Here is a 16689-nt window from a genome sequence, read left to right on the forward strand (position 1 = left end):
GTTGTAATAATTAAGACAGTCTCAGTAATGGCAAAGAGTCAGACAATGTGAGCAGTGACACAGAGCAGAAAACGCAGAACCTACTTGCACACAGGGATTTCTGATATATAACAGAAATGACCACTACAGATCGTTAAGGAAAGGATTGGCTCCCAATAATTAGATTCAGGATGGTTATCAAGGAAAAAATGAAACTGGGTTCTCACATCACAATGTATATAAAATTCAATTTAGGATTAAATACTTAAAAGTAAAAAAGCAAAATTAAAGCTTTTAGAAGAAAAACAGCAGTAGGAAAGGATTTCTTAAGATACAAAAAAAGCTAATTAGAAAAGATTTATAAATTCAACTGCCTTAAAATAAAATCTGTTCATTAAAAGTTTGAGATATTTATAATACATGTAATTAAAAAATTAAGATACAGCTGAGATAAGAACACAGGCAGATCAGTACCACCACTACCAAGACATTAAAAATGGGTGAAAGACATAAACACTTCAAAGAGAAAAAAACAAGAGTAAATATGAAAAGATGTTTAGCATCATTAGAAATCAGGGGACTGGCAATGAAGACCACAATGGTTTACCACTATACACCCACCAGGTTCACAAAAATTAAAAAACTGACAAAATCAGTGTCAGAAGATGCTTTAGAGAAAACCCTTACATTCTGGTAACAGTGCAGATTAGTAAAACTACCTTGGATAACAGTTATTTTGTAAAATTGAGTGCAAAAAAAGTTCTACTTGTACATATATCTCAGAGAATCTCTTACACCTTTTTCTTCAGAAAAAAAAAAGATATATCTCAGAGATATATCTTGGATAACATTATTTTGTAAAATTGAGTGCAAAAAAAGTTACACCTTTTTCTTCAGAAGACCTCACAGGAACGTTTCTAGCAGTAAAGGTTATATTAGTAAAGACCATATACACCATACAGTGTGGTATAGTCCCATGTCAGAATTCTGTACACATCAGTGAAAATGGATGAACTATAGCTATAAAAGCAACATGAGTATATAAAAACAAAATAAAACAAAAAAGACAAATCCTAGAAAAGTACACAGAACATTGTATTTTTTAAAAGCTTGAAAAAAAAAACAATACACACGATAATTTTTTTTTTTAAAGCAGAGAAAGCAAAAATCTGTGTCAATTGTCACAGGCAGTAGGGGATGACAGAAGGCTTCGATGAGGAGCATCTAAGTGGATCCTAGTTAGTGACAATGGAAGAGTTCTTGGAATGGCTATGCAGGGTGGTATCAAGAGTACTCTTTAAGATTAATATGCTGTAAAACTTAACTTCATAACTTAAGCATGCATGTGTGTGTATATACATGTATATATATTTATTTTCCCATTCTCTGATATATATAACTATGTTTAAAACATAAAAAAAGAGGAAAATATGACTAAAATATGCTACTTTATACTGACTGCAGTCGGAATCAAATCCCCAGTCTAATACTTACTGATCAAGGGTCTTATAATAAATGTCGAGATCTTTGTTCACAAGCTCTGTTGTTCTCATAACAATCATCATTTCCCTGTACTTTTCCTCTGCATCCCGAAATTGAGGTTCTCGAAGTTCTCTTTTAAAATGAATAATTTCTTCCTCGTAACCTTTCTGTCGTCCTATTGCCAAACTGTGATTTCTTTTTATATTGTCTATTTTTTCTTCCAACTTCTGATGTTCACTATAAATGGTAAACATGACAATTAAGGACCATTTTTAGCTTTTAGCAGCCTGAAGTGGAAAAGTCAGATCTCTCTAGATAAAAAATAAGTCTCTCCTTGCTTTTTATTTAAGGCTTTAATACTAAAGAAATTTTTCTTCCTTCCCAAATCTCTGAATCATCCAGATTTCTGAACAGCTGATTTCTGTGTGCCAAAGAACTCTTATAACACGCGAACACTGACCAAGTTCCTCACTTTTAGACACCTAAAAAAAAGTACTCTTGGTGATTAAATTACAAATTCACAAAATTCTGATTTTGAACTGAGAATGCACACTTACCAACATGGAGAAGTTACTAAGTAATAGGTGTCATCATTCCATTCACAATACATCAAAGGCAAAATACAACTTCATCTCAAACTATTAATTTCTGTGGTAATACTTAGTGAAGGTCTGTACTTTATGAAAATAAAATTTCACTTGCACAAGTATAGCATAATAATGATCAAAGAAAGTAAAATACACAAACTTTTCTGGTAACTAGGGAGATAATAAAGATTTGTGTGCTTTAAAAAATCGTATTCATTTAACAATTACTTATTAAGCACCCTCTTATTAAGCACTACAGTTTATGGACATCATTACAGAACTGGCTTGATAATCTGTTTTGTTGACATTTCCATTGCATTCTAGTTTAAGACAGATTTGACAAGGAGCACTTGTACTTAGTAGTCTGAATGAATATTAAAAAATCACTCTTATGTAGTACCAAGCACAGAAGAAATTATAAAAATATCTGGTTTGTTCTTCAGCAGTGAAAAATAAACTGTTTCAACTGTAAGATTATTCTAAAAGCTTCACTCTTTCAACTTGCCACTGAGAGCACTACTATGTTAAATAGCTGAGGCTTGGGAACTAGGATATCTAGGTCACATTCCAGGCTTTTGTCATAACTTCCTGTGGATTTTTTTTTCTGGGTCTCAATGTCCTAATGCTTTAAAAATGAGACTGAAAAAAAAAAAAAAAAAAAAAGAAGAAAAAAAAAATGAGACTGAAGATGAAGAGCTCTTCCAGTTGTAAAGTCTGATTTTTTTTCAGTATATGAAAGAGATTTTAAACAGCTAAACCAAGAGTGCTTACAGTAAGATTAAACCGTTAGGCTTTATAGAGTAAATTAAAATTTCATTTATAATATCCTTTAGAAAAAAATTAAACATTCTTTGATTCAGATCTAAAGTCAAGTCAAGGGGATCCCTGGGTGGCGCAGCGGTTTGGCGCCTGCCTTTGGCCCAGGGCGCGATCCTGGAGACCCAGGATCGAATCCCACGTCGGGCTCCCAGTGCATGGAGCCTGCTTCTCCCTCTGCCTATGTCTCTGCCTCTCTCTCTCTCTCTCTCCGTGTGTGACTATCATAAATAAATAAAAATTAAAAAAAAAAAATAAAGTCAAGTCAAGAAGACAAAAAATCTATAAGGAATGGCTGAATAAATTAGAGGCCTATTTTTAACCAGTTAAGGTGGTTCAAAAATCTATTTGGCTAGTCTAGCCTTTTATAGCAGTCTAGTGCTTAAGCATCAACCATTTCCTAGAGAATTCCTGAGGCAACTCTAAGGCAAAAAGGTAGCAACTGAAAGTAAATATCAATAAAACCACATGAAAGAAGAAGCAGACTAATCTTCAAAAAACAAAAACAAAACAGATCTGATTGGCATGCAATTATAATGAGGAGCGTCTAGAATGGGTCTCCAATGACAAATCACTTTGGCACTAAGTCCTCTGGCAGTATTAGAGACTATACAAGCTGGGACCCAGGCATGGTCCACAGGCCATCTGTGTTCTTTATGCTTGATACCATTATCTTGTGAAGCAGGCTAGCAGAAATCTGGGACTTAGCATATTTAATCCTGCCCATCAGTGCAGTAGGACTATAAATTCTGTATCACTTCTTCAGTTTATAAAGCCAAGACTTATGGTTATATAAAAACTCTGTCTACCTTCCTGTAAGTCTCAAGGGATATTTATGCTAAAATTCTTTTTAAAAAAATATGTATTGAATATTCTTCATACTTCAATAAAAAGATCTTTATTTAAACTAAGGACCCCTTTTAAAAACATACTTCTTAAAAAAAAAAAAACATACTTCTTCATTTGTAAAACCTGCATTTGACCCATTTCCTTCAAATGCTGTTTTCTTTCTTCTTCAACTTCTTTTAGTTCCTCATTTCTTTTTCTTAAAGTAAGGTTATCCTGTAGCCATCTCTCTTGGATCTAAATAATATTAAAATGGTTAACAAAAATAATCAAGTTACCAACATGTGATTCATAATAAACAATTGCTGACAGGTAGTACTAATTATACCTTTACTTAGAATTATGGTAAACTCGACAGAGGGAGAAGCCAGGGTAAAGGGATCTTGAAGCTTGGAAGAATCTGGATAGCCCACAAATACAAATACACAAAACAGATATTTAAATGACAAAATAAAAGAATATAACTAGATGTTTTAGTATTGTATAACTATATCCCTTTGGATCACCTTGCATGGTAACCCCACAATAGAGCTTATTGATGTAAAAGATCACAAAAGAACAATATACTATCAAAGTCTCCTCTCACTTTTTTTTTTTCTAGTTGTATTTATCTCTTAACATATGCCAAGGCTGAGATACCATTAGGTATATCAGGTAAGATCTTAACCTTAAAGCTGACAAATAACAGTCACAAGACAGAAGTTTCACAAAAATAGTATATACCTACATACCTGAAGACACTATCCCTGAACATTGAACTGAACTGAAAATTTAAGAAGTTGACAGGTTCTGAGTAGTACTGTCCTTAAAAAGAGACCTGACCATGGTGATTATGAACTATGTTGTCAAGAGCCAAAAAGGAAACAGTTTACAAGTTTACAAGTTGACTCTTTGGAATGTAGGGGGAAAAAAAAATCACCTGCAGAAATAGATTTGGCTCACAAAAGTCTGAATATAGAAAATTCATCCTAAGTTCAGAGTCTAGACTTCTCAAGGAGAAAGCTAGGACCCTCCTCCAGTAACCCTTCCAACTGAAATAAACCCAGTATTGTGGGAAGTGGGAGGGAGGGACAGATCTTTGGCCTTATCTTGTTGCCAACAGTAATGGCACAGAAATAACTAAGGAGTAAGGATCTGGGAGGTGGGCGAGAAGAAGGGAAGCCAAGGATTTCTGCCACATGCTTAACCTTGCCCACCTATGAATCACTATTCTGAGGTGGGTTTTCAAAAAAAATTGTCATTAAGGTCACCTTCAGTTTTCCTACAAATAGTAATACAAATACATACAATGGACTAAGGGCATTATTATAAGTAGTTAAAAATAACTAAAATGATATGGTTGTAAACGTCCTTTTGTTGCCAGGTAACCTAATGTGCCACTGCAGCTGCTGTGACTCTCAAAAATTCTTCCGTAGAAGACTACACTTGGACTTTTTCCTTATTAGGAACAGAAAACTAAGCACTTTTTTTTCTTTTTAATTAGGTCAGCTTCTAGTTGCTTTTAACAATCATTTTGAAAGACATACAGTACAGTTGTTAAACAGCACAAGTTTTGAAGTCAGGTACACCTAGGCTCAAATCTCAGCATTACAACTTTCAAATTTGATGACTTTTGGCAAATTAATTTAAATTCTGAGCCTCAGTTAACTTGTATATATTATGATAATAATTCCACCTGTCATATAATGATGTGAAGACTGAATGAAAGAACATATATGTAAAATAATCAACACAGTGCCTAGCTCAGTAATTGATAGTGAAATGCTTTTTGGGTCAAAAATGTCCTTGTACTTTAAGCAGTGAGAATTCCAATTATAGTCTACAAAATATAAAGTACTGGAGAAAGAGGAAAGAAAGCCAGATGCAGTTAAAATACAACACAACTGTTTTTCTGTAATATTAGCAATTTGGCAATGTTAGGTCACATTCTACTTTGGTTACTCACTACTTTTGTGACCTTGGGCGAGGCAGGTCACCTCCAGTTCTTTTCATCTAAAAAATGAGGGACACAGATTATTCAACTTCCAAATTTTTTATTCTGTGGACTAAATTTAGTAGAGCTTAAGTATGTAAATAAGGTACTGTTACGCTCAACTCTTAAATATTAACCCCATTTAGCTCAGATGACAGTCTATGCAGTGGGGTATCTAAAGCAAAATCTAAAAATTAACTGCATTCTAGGTAACTGTGATGTAGTAGCACAACGAATAGATTGCAGTTCAGTATCTACCAAGTCTGGCTGGGAAAAACACCATTAGAAAGGATAGCCTGAAAGTTCTGCAATGCTCTGGCTCAGTGATTGATGATATATCAGAATCCCTGAGGAACTTTAACAAGGCACAGATGCTTCTGCCCATACCCCAGAGATTCTGACTTATTGGTCTGTAATGGAGACATAAACAAGTATATTTTTAACAACCCATGTGATTTTTTTAAAATGGAGATGTAATTCATATGCCATAAAATTCAACATTTTAAAGTGTGTAATTTAGTGGTTTTTGTATATTCACAAGGTTATATAAGCATCATCACTAATTCCAGAACATTTACCACCCCCAAAGAAACTCAGTCCATATTAGCAATCTCTCTCGTCTCTCTCTCCTTCCCCTAGCCCCTGGCAACACTAATTTGCTTTTTGTCCATTTGGATATTCCTATTTCATGTAAACAGAATCATATAATATGTGGTCATGTTTTTTTGGATTCTCTCATCACGTAGCAAGTTTTCAAGGTTTCTCCAAGTTGTGGCATACATTACTATTTCATTCCTTTTCATGGCTGAATAACATTCCTTTTTATGATGTGATGGTTAATAGTGTCAACTCAACTGGGCCTCAGGGTGCCTAGACATTTGGTTGAACATTATCTGAGTGTCTTGGAGACTATGAACATCTGAATTGGGAGACTGAAACAGGTTGCCCCCGCTAATGTGGGTGAGCCTCATCATACCAACGACAACCTGAATAGAACAAAAACACCAAATCAGTGGTTACTGCTCCTGCCTGAATGTATGAGCTGGAACCCTGGTCTTTTCCTGCCTTTGGTCTTGAACTGAAACCTCGGCTCTTCTGGTTCTTACACCTTCAAACTCAGACTAGAACTATCTCATCAGTTCCCCTGGGTCTCCACCTGACTAACGACAGATCTTGGGAGTGCTCAGCTTCCACAAAAGTGTGAACCAATTCCTTAAAATAAACTTCTTTCTATAAATTTGTGTATATGTATATAACCTGTTGGTTCTGTTGTTCCGGAGAACTGTAATACATATTGGATACATCACATGGATCCATTCATCAGCTGATGACCATAATTTGACTAATGATGACATATTTTGACTAATGTGAATAATGTTACTATGAATATTCTTGTACAAGTTTTTATGTGAACATGTTTAAAATTTTCTTGGTTGTGTACCTAGGAGTGGTAAACCCAGGAGATTCTGATGGGTTCCCCTAGCTAACCTTTGCTCTCTAAAACACTCCAACATTTATTTTAGGCCTCAATCACACAACCTTCTAAAGAACCTTATTAAGGAAAGATAAAAGAGATGCTGAAACACACCGTGGGGGAAAGAAAGAGAGAAAAAGCTCCATGAGGTTTGTTAAGGATATAGTGTTAATAAGCTACAGTGTCCTTCTTCCCATGAATGTCTATGGGAAATATTTTTCTTTGGTCTTAATATGGGTCCTTTCAGCTCTCAGACAATGTGAATCTTAATTATAGTTGTGACTTCCTATCTTCCTGTGACTACTGGAATCTTTAGCAAGCATATCACATTTCATGGGCTACATTTTATATACTTACTACTCAATTGCCACATTGTCTCATTTTCCCACTAACTTAAAATGTTACTTGGCATTACTCTATGTATATAACTTATAAATAATTTCTAGAACAAGGTAGTTTACAAAAGTGAGCTAATACAGTCAGATTCACTAAGTTTAGATCATCAACTTGAAAAGGAAATGGTCAGGCAGCCAGGGTGGCTCAGCGGTTTAGCGCTGCCTTTGGCCCAGGGTGTGGTCCTGGAGACCTGGGATCGAGTCCCGCGTCAGGCTCCCTGCATGGAGCCCGCTTCTCCCTCTGCCTGTGTCTCTGCCTCTCTCTCTGCCTCTCACGAATAAATGAAAAATCTTAAAAAAAAAAAAAAAAAGGAAAGAGTTACAAATGGGTAAATCTTAATGATCTTCGCGTATGTTATACATGGAGGGACACTGATTTATAGACTGGGATTTTAAACAGGCATTCCACGTATACGCAAAGGATACATAAGTATTTTGTTATATATGCTATCGTCAATTTGTAGTTACTCAGCATTTATTAGATGGCAGAGATTACTTTTTTTTTAAGCTTTTATTTTTGGGATTACCTGGCTAGTTCAGTCAGTGGAGCATGTGACTCTTGATCTTGAGGTTGTGAGTTCGAGCCCCATGTCGGGGATAGAGATTACTTAAAAATAAAAACTTGGGGTGCCTGGGGGGGTAGAGTCAGTTAGGAAACTGACTCATAACTTCAACTCAGGTTGTACATAACCTCAGGATCATGAAATTGAGCCCCACATTGGGCTCCGGGCTCATTGAGATCCTCTCTCCCTCTACCCCTGCCACCTATATGTGCACTGTCTAAAATAAATACATCTTAAAAAAATAAAAAATAAATAAAAATCTTAAATAAAACAAAGATTTTATATTTTTCAGTAATCTCTACATCCATCATGGGGCTTGAACTTACAACCCTAACCTCAAGAGCTGCATGCCCCACCGACTGAACCAGCAAGGCACCCCTAGATGGCAGAGATTTACTTTTGACTAATATTCATATATTTGAAATACCTGGCACTATGGCCAGAGGCCCTGCAGGCAGATGATACAGCTAATCTTCAAACAGATTTTTAAAACACTATAACTAAATGATTAAAGCATTCATATAGCAAATTTTGTTGATAAGAGCAGGAATAGAGAAATGGTAGACATTAACTATCATGCTTACATAAGGAATGCTGAAGATAATTTCTCAATATGATTTTAATTATACTGTAGAAATTAATGCCCTTAATGGAGAAAATGAGACAGGAATTAACTGAAAAAAATGACAAAATATACAGATATTATACTTACAACTTTTAAGATTATTATGCCTCTATTCTCGTTTCATGTGAATTTACGTTTCATTAGGTAAGAAAAGACAGAGGAAAAAAGATATATGCAGGATATTCATTGTTACCATTTGCAGTATTAAAAAAAAGTGATCAATTTATGGCCCACACACAAAATGGAGTATTTCATAATCATTAAAAAGTACATGGTGGATCTGTGAGCTAACTTGATATATAAGATCAAATTGCATTAAGTGAAAAGAAAAAAGGTGGAGAATATGAATGGTATGATCTTATACATAAAAGTAAATATGCTCACATACATACACACAGATATATTATTGATTTATCTACCTGCTGATATGAATAAGAAACTTCTTTAAGAACAAACAAAAAACTGTTAATAGTTATGACATCTAGAAATGAGACTGAGAATTGGCAGAAGGGGAGGGAGATTTTTTTTTTTATAAAGATTTTATTTATTTATTCACGAGTGACACAGAGAGAGAAGCAGAGACAGGCAGAAAGAGAAGCAGGCTTCTCACAGGCAGCCCTATACGGAACTCGATCCCAGGACCCTGGGATTACGCCCTGAGTCAATGGCAGATGCTCAACTGCTGAGCCACCCACACATCCCGGGGAGGGAGAATTTTAAGTTAAACTTTTTATGTTTAAATGTTTATATTTAAAATTAGCTTTGCGGTGCCTGGGTGACATAGTGAATTAAGTGTGACTCTTGCTTTTGGCTCAGGTCATGATCTCAGGCCCATGAGCTCGAGCCCTACACTGGGCTCTGCGCTGGACATGGAACCTTAAGATTCTCTCTCTCTCTCTCTGTCTCTCTTCCACCCTGCTCATGCTCTAAAATCAGTCAATAAATAAAAGCTTTTGTGTTTATACTTTTACCAAATGAGTCTTTTTTTTTTAAATAAAATTGGAAAAAAGGAAAAGACTATGTTATTAGAATTGCTTTTCTCTACTGTATGCATTTCTACTCGATGGATCTATTGAAAACAAAAGTAAAAATAAAGTAAAATAAATTAAGTAAAAACATAAAGAGAAGAATGTTACTGGTATAAGTAATATCAAAAGCCAGTAGCAAAAAAGACCTACCTTCTGTGTATCAATATCTTGTCTCATGATTCCCATTTCTTTATTTATATTTTCTTTGTGTTTCTCACATTCACTTAGTTGAGCTATTACTTGATTAAGTTCATTTTCTTTTTGCTGTACAAAAGAAAATTCTTTGAGCATGAAAAATAAAAGTATAAACAAATAAATAATTTTAAGTTTTAAATTACCTTCTTATAGTCATCTTTCCCATCTTGAATATAATTCTCAATGTCTTTCATATAACCATGAATATTTTTAACCTTTTCTTTGATATCATTCATCTGTGGAAAAATATTTATTTTAGTATTTATTTAATACTAATGTTTATATACCGGTTGGGACACGGCATTTAGAAAGATTTATTTCCAAAGAAATATATATTAAGGTAACAAAAACTTAATAGGCAAACCCAGTGGAACAGTGGCTTGGAAGTTGGAGACTTGGGTTCCACTTCCCATCACCACCAAGTTTTATAATGAGACAATTCCCTTTATCATCTATGGGATTGGATTAAATAGTCTCTATTCTCAACTTCTATTTTAGATTAAAAAGCAAAATAATTTAATTTTAATCTTTAACAAGAATTTTTAATGTCAATTATGTCACAGATCTGAAAATACTATTTACCTTATGTTTTTAATTTCATGTGAAACACTAATGTCCAACATGGTGCTCTGAACATTAAGTTTAATGTATGTATTTGATAATAAAAATAATATCTTACTTTATCCTGTGCTATTTTGTTGCTTTTATTTTTTTTGTTGATTAATTCTTCTTTTTCCTGTTGGAACTTCTCCAATATTGTTTCCAAAGGGCTTAACTGCTCTTTAGCATCCTAAAATAAAAAATACAGACTTATACTCTATCATTTTATTTCAGGTGTCAGACTTTACAGTCCTCATAAAAGCACCTTCTATGTGTCAGGCTTTAAAAATTAACTCATTTGCTTTTTCCAATAACCCAATGAGGAGCCCTACCATTATTTTCATCCCATATGTCAGATCAGTAAACAGGCACACTAATGATTTGTCTGGGGTCATAAGAGCCAATAAATGAAGGATTCAGTATTCAAATCCTGGCTAGCTCCTGAGTCTTTCTCTTAGCCACTATGCTACATTGCTTTAAGCACTGACTTGATTCCTAATCCAGGCCATGTGCCCCAATTATATGAGCATGTGGCTTCAGGTGTAGTTTTTATGAGTTTGTAGGGGCTCTGTGTGACCAAAGAAGCAGTTCAGTTCAGGCCTCTCTTTTACAGATGGGAATATGACTACAGAGGACACTTTTGTCCTTAAGGTTAGTTTGCTAAGGCTAAGTAGGTATTTTATGGTAATAAAAAATATAAGTACATTGATGTTGGTGTATCCACACCTATATTGGAGGAAAGGGGGCTTTGAAATAACAAACTATTTTACTAATCAGGAGTCTACGTTGTTCAGCCTTACAACATTTCTAGAGTATAATTACATGACTACCACTGTTGAAAACAATGATCCTCAAGCACTCTAAAATAATGAATATCGAACAAACCCATAAAAGTAGAAATAACTCCTTAGTATCACACTTCAGTATAGGTATATTTTTGCATTTTATCATATTGAGAAGAGGTATGGTATGCTGGGAAGTCAAATGTAATAGACATTGAAGACCTATCTGAGGGATCCCTGGGTGGCGCAGCGGTTTGGCGCCTGCCTTTGGCCCGGGGCACGATCCTAGAGACCCGGGATCGAATCCCACATCAAGCTTCCGGTGCATGGAGCCTGCTTCTCCCTCTGCCTGTGTCTCTGCCTCTCTCTCTCTCTCTCTCTCTCTATGTGACTATTATAAATAAATTTAAAAAAAAAATTAAAAAAAAAAAAAAAGACCTATCTGAAAATAAACTGTGCCTCTTACTAGCTGCATGAACTTGGCTAAGACCTGGGGTGTCCCTAAGTCTCAAACTCTTTTTTTATAAACGGGGGATTTAGTCACAATTCTCAACCAGGTTACTAAGACACTGAACTGTTTAATGTTAAAAGGCTTTATAAAGAGTAAAAAACAAAATTTTTTAAAATATTTATTCATGAGTGACACAGAGAGAGGCAGAGATTCAGGCAGGGGGAGAAGCAGGCTCCCTGTAGGGAACCTGATGTAGGACTCAATCCCAGGACTCCAGGATCATGCCCCGAGCTGAAGGCCGATGCTCAACCACTGAGCCACCCAGGCGTCCCAAGAGTAAAAAAAAAAAAAAAGCTATTACTATTTTATATCATACTCTAAGCCTCTGATCATATGCAATCCAAAAATACTTATGAAGCATTTATAGTAATTAGTGACAGTCAGTAATATATTTAGTGCTCACTGAATGTTTATAATTATGAAAAACTAGGTAAAATTGTTATGTCTAAGGGGCACCGGGGTAGCTCAGTTAGTTAAACATCTGCCTTCAACTCAGGTCATGATACCAGGGTTGTGGGATTGAGCCCTGCTGAACTCCCTGCTCAGCAGGAAGCCTACTTCTTTCTCCTTTGCCTTCTGCCACTCCCCCTGCTTGTGTGCTCTCTCTCAAATAAAAAAATAAAATCTTTAAACAAAAAACCGAAATTGTTACTTCTTTTTTTTAAAATTTTATTTATTTGAGAGAGAGAGAAAGAGCGAGCGCACACGCGTGCACGAGAGGGGCAAAAGGAGAATCAGACTCCCCACTGAACAGGAGCCCAATGCAGAGCTTAATCCTGGAACTCTGGGATCATGACCTGAGCTGAAAGCAGGTGCTTAACTGACTAAGCTACCCAGGCACCCAAGATTATTATTTCTAAAACTGTTCAAAAATTTGAGTGGGCCTTAGATGTGATTAATCTAGATGAGAGATGCCAAATGGTTTCCATTCCACATAGTAACTCAATGCCTGCTTACTACAGTGGGAAGGATTCTGAAACTACATCTAGAATCAAACAGAAAAAGCATTACAACTAAGAGATAGGGTCTGCCATGGATACAGGATCTGCAGGTAAGACAAATATCCCAGACAGGCAGGAATCCTTCTGTGTAGTTAGCCAGCCACCTAACCACTTCCAGTAACAGGAAGTTCACTAATTAACCAGGCAGCCAATTCCTCCATATTATGGCCAAAATCTTTACCTATTAATACAAGGTTTGTCAACACAGGAGCCACAAAAGAATTATACTATTTTCTATTTAATTCTCACAATAACCAGAGTTCTAGTCACTATGCCAACAAGAAGCATTTTACATATGTGAACTTACTTAAAAAACAGGTATGTGGGACATCTGGTTGGCTAAATCAGTAGAGTATGAGACACTTTATTTCAGGGTGGTGAATTAAAGCCCTGTGTTGGGCATAGAGCCTAATTTAAAAAAAAAAAAAAAGATAAAAAACAGTTTTGTATGAAACTTACCTTTATCTCTCTGGATAAGGACTGAACTTCAGTGGATAATTCCACAGTCTGTTCCTCCATTTGCTGACGACGTTGTAAATTAGTGGATATCTGAAGTTTCTCTGATTTAAGTTCATTTGTTGTACTTTTTAGGTATTGAATCTGTTCCTGCTGGTCCTGTATAAGCTTACGATTCAATTCCATCTTACTGGAAACTACATGAAAACATAGTCACACAGCGATTGGTTTAAGGAGATAGAAAATATTATGATCAGCAAGCTTCCATTTTTATAGCTCTATGGAATTCACAAAGGCTCAGCTTCTATGGATCCCACCCACTGCAAGAAAAGTGATACAGAATCCCTCCTGGTCACCCATGGGTTAAAATCACAGGGCAGGCAGGACTAAGAAAGAGTAGAGCTCATCTGATATCCATCATTCAAAATCTGTTATGTAAAGCAAGGTAACAAGTAAGGCTTTTAGAAAGAGGATGAATATTGCGAACTGGAAGAAAGACAGTTCCCTGTCCACATGATAGATATAAAATGTATGATAAAAAAGTATATGCTAGAAAAAAAAAAAGTATATGCTAGGATGTTGAAGTCTTTATGGGTACATAAAAAAACTAACTATATATATAAAAAAAAAAGAAAGAAAAAAACTATATTACCTGTATCTAATTTGTGTTGTTTTTCTTGTTTTTCCTGGTTTACTTGTTGAACAGTTCTATCCAAGTCTAGTCCTTGCAGCTTAGCTGCTTGTTGTGCAATTTTTCTTTCAACATCTTTAAGTTCCATCTTAAGAACAAAACAGTTATTTCCTTTAACAAACTTACATTATCATTATTTGGTATCTTTAAAAGTTGCTATTATTTTAAAATCTCAATTTGTCACCGATTTCAGATATAATTTTAACAAATAGGATAAAATGAATTTTAATAATTTAAATGATATAAATAATAGGAAACTAAAAATGAAAATGAATCACCATGAAACATGTTTTATTTGACCTTCAATTACAATAAACTTACCTGGAACCTCTCCATAATTGTAATATCTGTCAGACAAACTTTAGCACTTTCTTCTTCAGGCATTATTGTGCCTAAGAGCGTTTCCTGTTCCTCTATGTCATTCTTTAAGCGCTGTATGTCTCTATTGACATTCTGCAGTTTGTTTCTTAATTCTGGTATTTCCTTCTCCTTCAAATCAATTATGCTTTGCCTTAACAGAGAACACAATTAAAAATAAGCTAACAAATAATAATAATTTTAAAAAAGCTCTCTAATGCTTTCTTATCATGAAATGAAGGTTATGTATTTTTGGCAAGAGTATCATTAAGTGACTGTATCCTCCTCAGGGCATCAGATCAGCGGTACATGATGTCATATCTTATTAACGGAGATGTTAATCTTATTCACTTGGTTAACATGGTGTTAAGCCAGGTTTTACCCACTATAAAGTTATTATTTTTGTCTTTGTTATTAATAACAATCCTAGGAATACATGGGGACTGTGTCAGTATCTTGTTTCTCTCCAAATTTTTACCCACTGATTTTAGTATCCAATGATAGATTTTTCTCAGAACAATTTTTTTTTTAATAATTTTTATTTATTTATGATAGGCACACAGTGAGAGAGAGAGAGAGGCAGAGACACAGGCAGAGGGAAAAGCAGGCTCCATGCACCGGGAGCCCGACGTGGGACTCGATCCCGGGTCTCCAGGATCGCGCCCTGGGCCAAAGGCAGGCGCTAAACTGCTGCGCCACCCAGGGATCCTTCAGAACAATTAAATAGTCTCCCCCTACCTCCATGCTGATCCACGGGGGATATATTTCAAGACCCCTGGTGGATGCCGGAAATCATGGATAGCACCAAACATTATATTATTTTTTCTGCAATAGAGTTTATAAACTAGGCACAGAGATTAACAATACTAATAATTAAACAATTATAACAATGTACTGTAATAAAAGTTATGTGAATATGGTCTCTCTTGAAATATCTTGTACTGGGGCACCTGAGTGGCTCAGTTGTTTAAGTGTCTGGTGATTTCAGCTCAGGTCATGATCTCACAGATTGTGGGATCAAGCCCTGAATTGGAGAGTCTGTACTCAGTGAAGAGTCTACTTGAGATTCTCCCCTTCTATGCCTACCCCCGCCCAAGTATGAATGCTCTAAAATAAATATTAAAAAATATCTTATTGTACTGTACCCTCCCTCACTCTTGTGATGTTTTATGGTAAGTTGCTTATATGATGATATGAATCAAGGAAAATGATGTAGGCCTTGTGACTTCAAATTGGGCTACTGTTAACATGATGATATGTCAGGAGGACCATCTGCTTCTGGACCACAGTTGATCTCAGGTTAATGTAAAGAGCAGAGAAGAAAACTGCAGGTAAGAAGGACTACTGTATTACTGTGCTATTTGCCAAACTGAGAGATATTCAATAAATTAACTGACTATACTGATCAAAAGTGTCAAGATCATGAAAGACAGACTGAAGCACTACTGAAGACTGCAGGAGCCTAGGGAGAAATAACAACTAGGTGCCAGGTGGGATCCTGGGTTGGGTCCTGAAATAGAAAAACAACATTAATGGAAAGACTGCTGAAATTCTAATATGCTTTGTAGTTTAGTTAACAGTGCCACACAAATGTTAATTTCTTTGTTTTGACAATTAACTTATGGTTCCATAAATTGTGAATATCAGGAAAAGCAAGATGAAGGGTAGATGTGAATTCTCTGTATATTTTTGAAATTTTTCTGTACATCTAAAATTATTTCGAAACAAAAAGTTTAAAAAAAATGATTGAAAGGAGACCACTCAGCCAACTGCTACACGTGTTTACAGTACAGAAGCTGTTAACCACTTTACTGCTGCTACTGTTGCAAATGGATTACAACTCCTGTGGCAGGTACTGGCTTATCTATTATTGTTGACACCTCTGAAACAATAAAACTGATGTTTAATCTTAAAAAAAAGCTATCAACTGTACTTCTGAAAAATTCCAGAATTCTTTTTTTTTTTAAATTCCAGAATTCTTAATTATAAATTAGTATGATGAATTAATTTCTAATGGAGTCTTATAATAAACTAAAGGAAAAACTAGAAACTCAAGGGTTTGCTCTTACATACTACTACTACTTAATGATTTTTTAAAAATCCACACCATGACCAAGAAATGCCAACCTAAAGTGGTCTTTGGCAACAGAAGACCTAGTTTGTTACGCCACTGAGATGAAAAAATGTCCTGAGTAAATATGAAGGTATGTAGATTATGAGTAGTTCCATACCCATGTTACTTCTTGAATCTTGTGATCATAGCCCAGAAGTTGATCTTAAAAAATGTTCCCAATACCTAAAAAGTGACATAGCTATGATAGCCTAATGA

At 35.3% G+C, this 16689-nt stretch overlaps 1 protein-coding gene across 6 annotated transcripts in view; it reads right to left on the minus strand.

Moving 5' to 3' along the window:
- RAD50 (RAD50 double strand break repair protein) overlaps positions 1-16689 on the minus strand; it is a 227824-nt gene that overhangs the window by 23273 nt on the left and 187862 nt on the right. For all 6 annotated transcript variants that reach the window (XM_072731777.1, XM_072731778.1, XM_025994939.2 and 3 more), the window contains 8 exons: positions 14325-14514; positions 13965-14091; positions 13316-13509; positions 10642-10752; positions 10106-10198; positions 9918-10031; positions 3820-3947; positions 1474-1698 (listed from right to left, as the gene is read on the minus strand). In XM_072731777.1, coding sequence (XP_072587878.1) covers positions 1474-1698; positions 3820-3947; positions 9918-10031; positions 10106-10198; positions 10642-10752; positions 13316-13509; positions 13965-14091; positions 14325-14514 — 1182 coding nt within the window. The remainder of the gene's footprint in view (positions 1-1473; positions 1699-3819; positions 3948-9917; positions 10032-10105; positions 10199-10641; positions 10753-13315; positions 13510-13964; positions 14092-14324; positions 14515-16689) is intronic.

Source organism: Vulpes vulpes, chromosome 12 (assembly GCF_048418805.1).
Source record: "Vulpes vulpes isolate BD-2025 chromosome 12, VulVul3, whole genome shotgun sequence".
Taxonomy (NCBI): Eukaryota; Metazoa; Chordata; class Mammalia; order Carnivora; family Canidae; genus Vulpes; species Vulpes vulpes.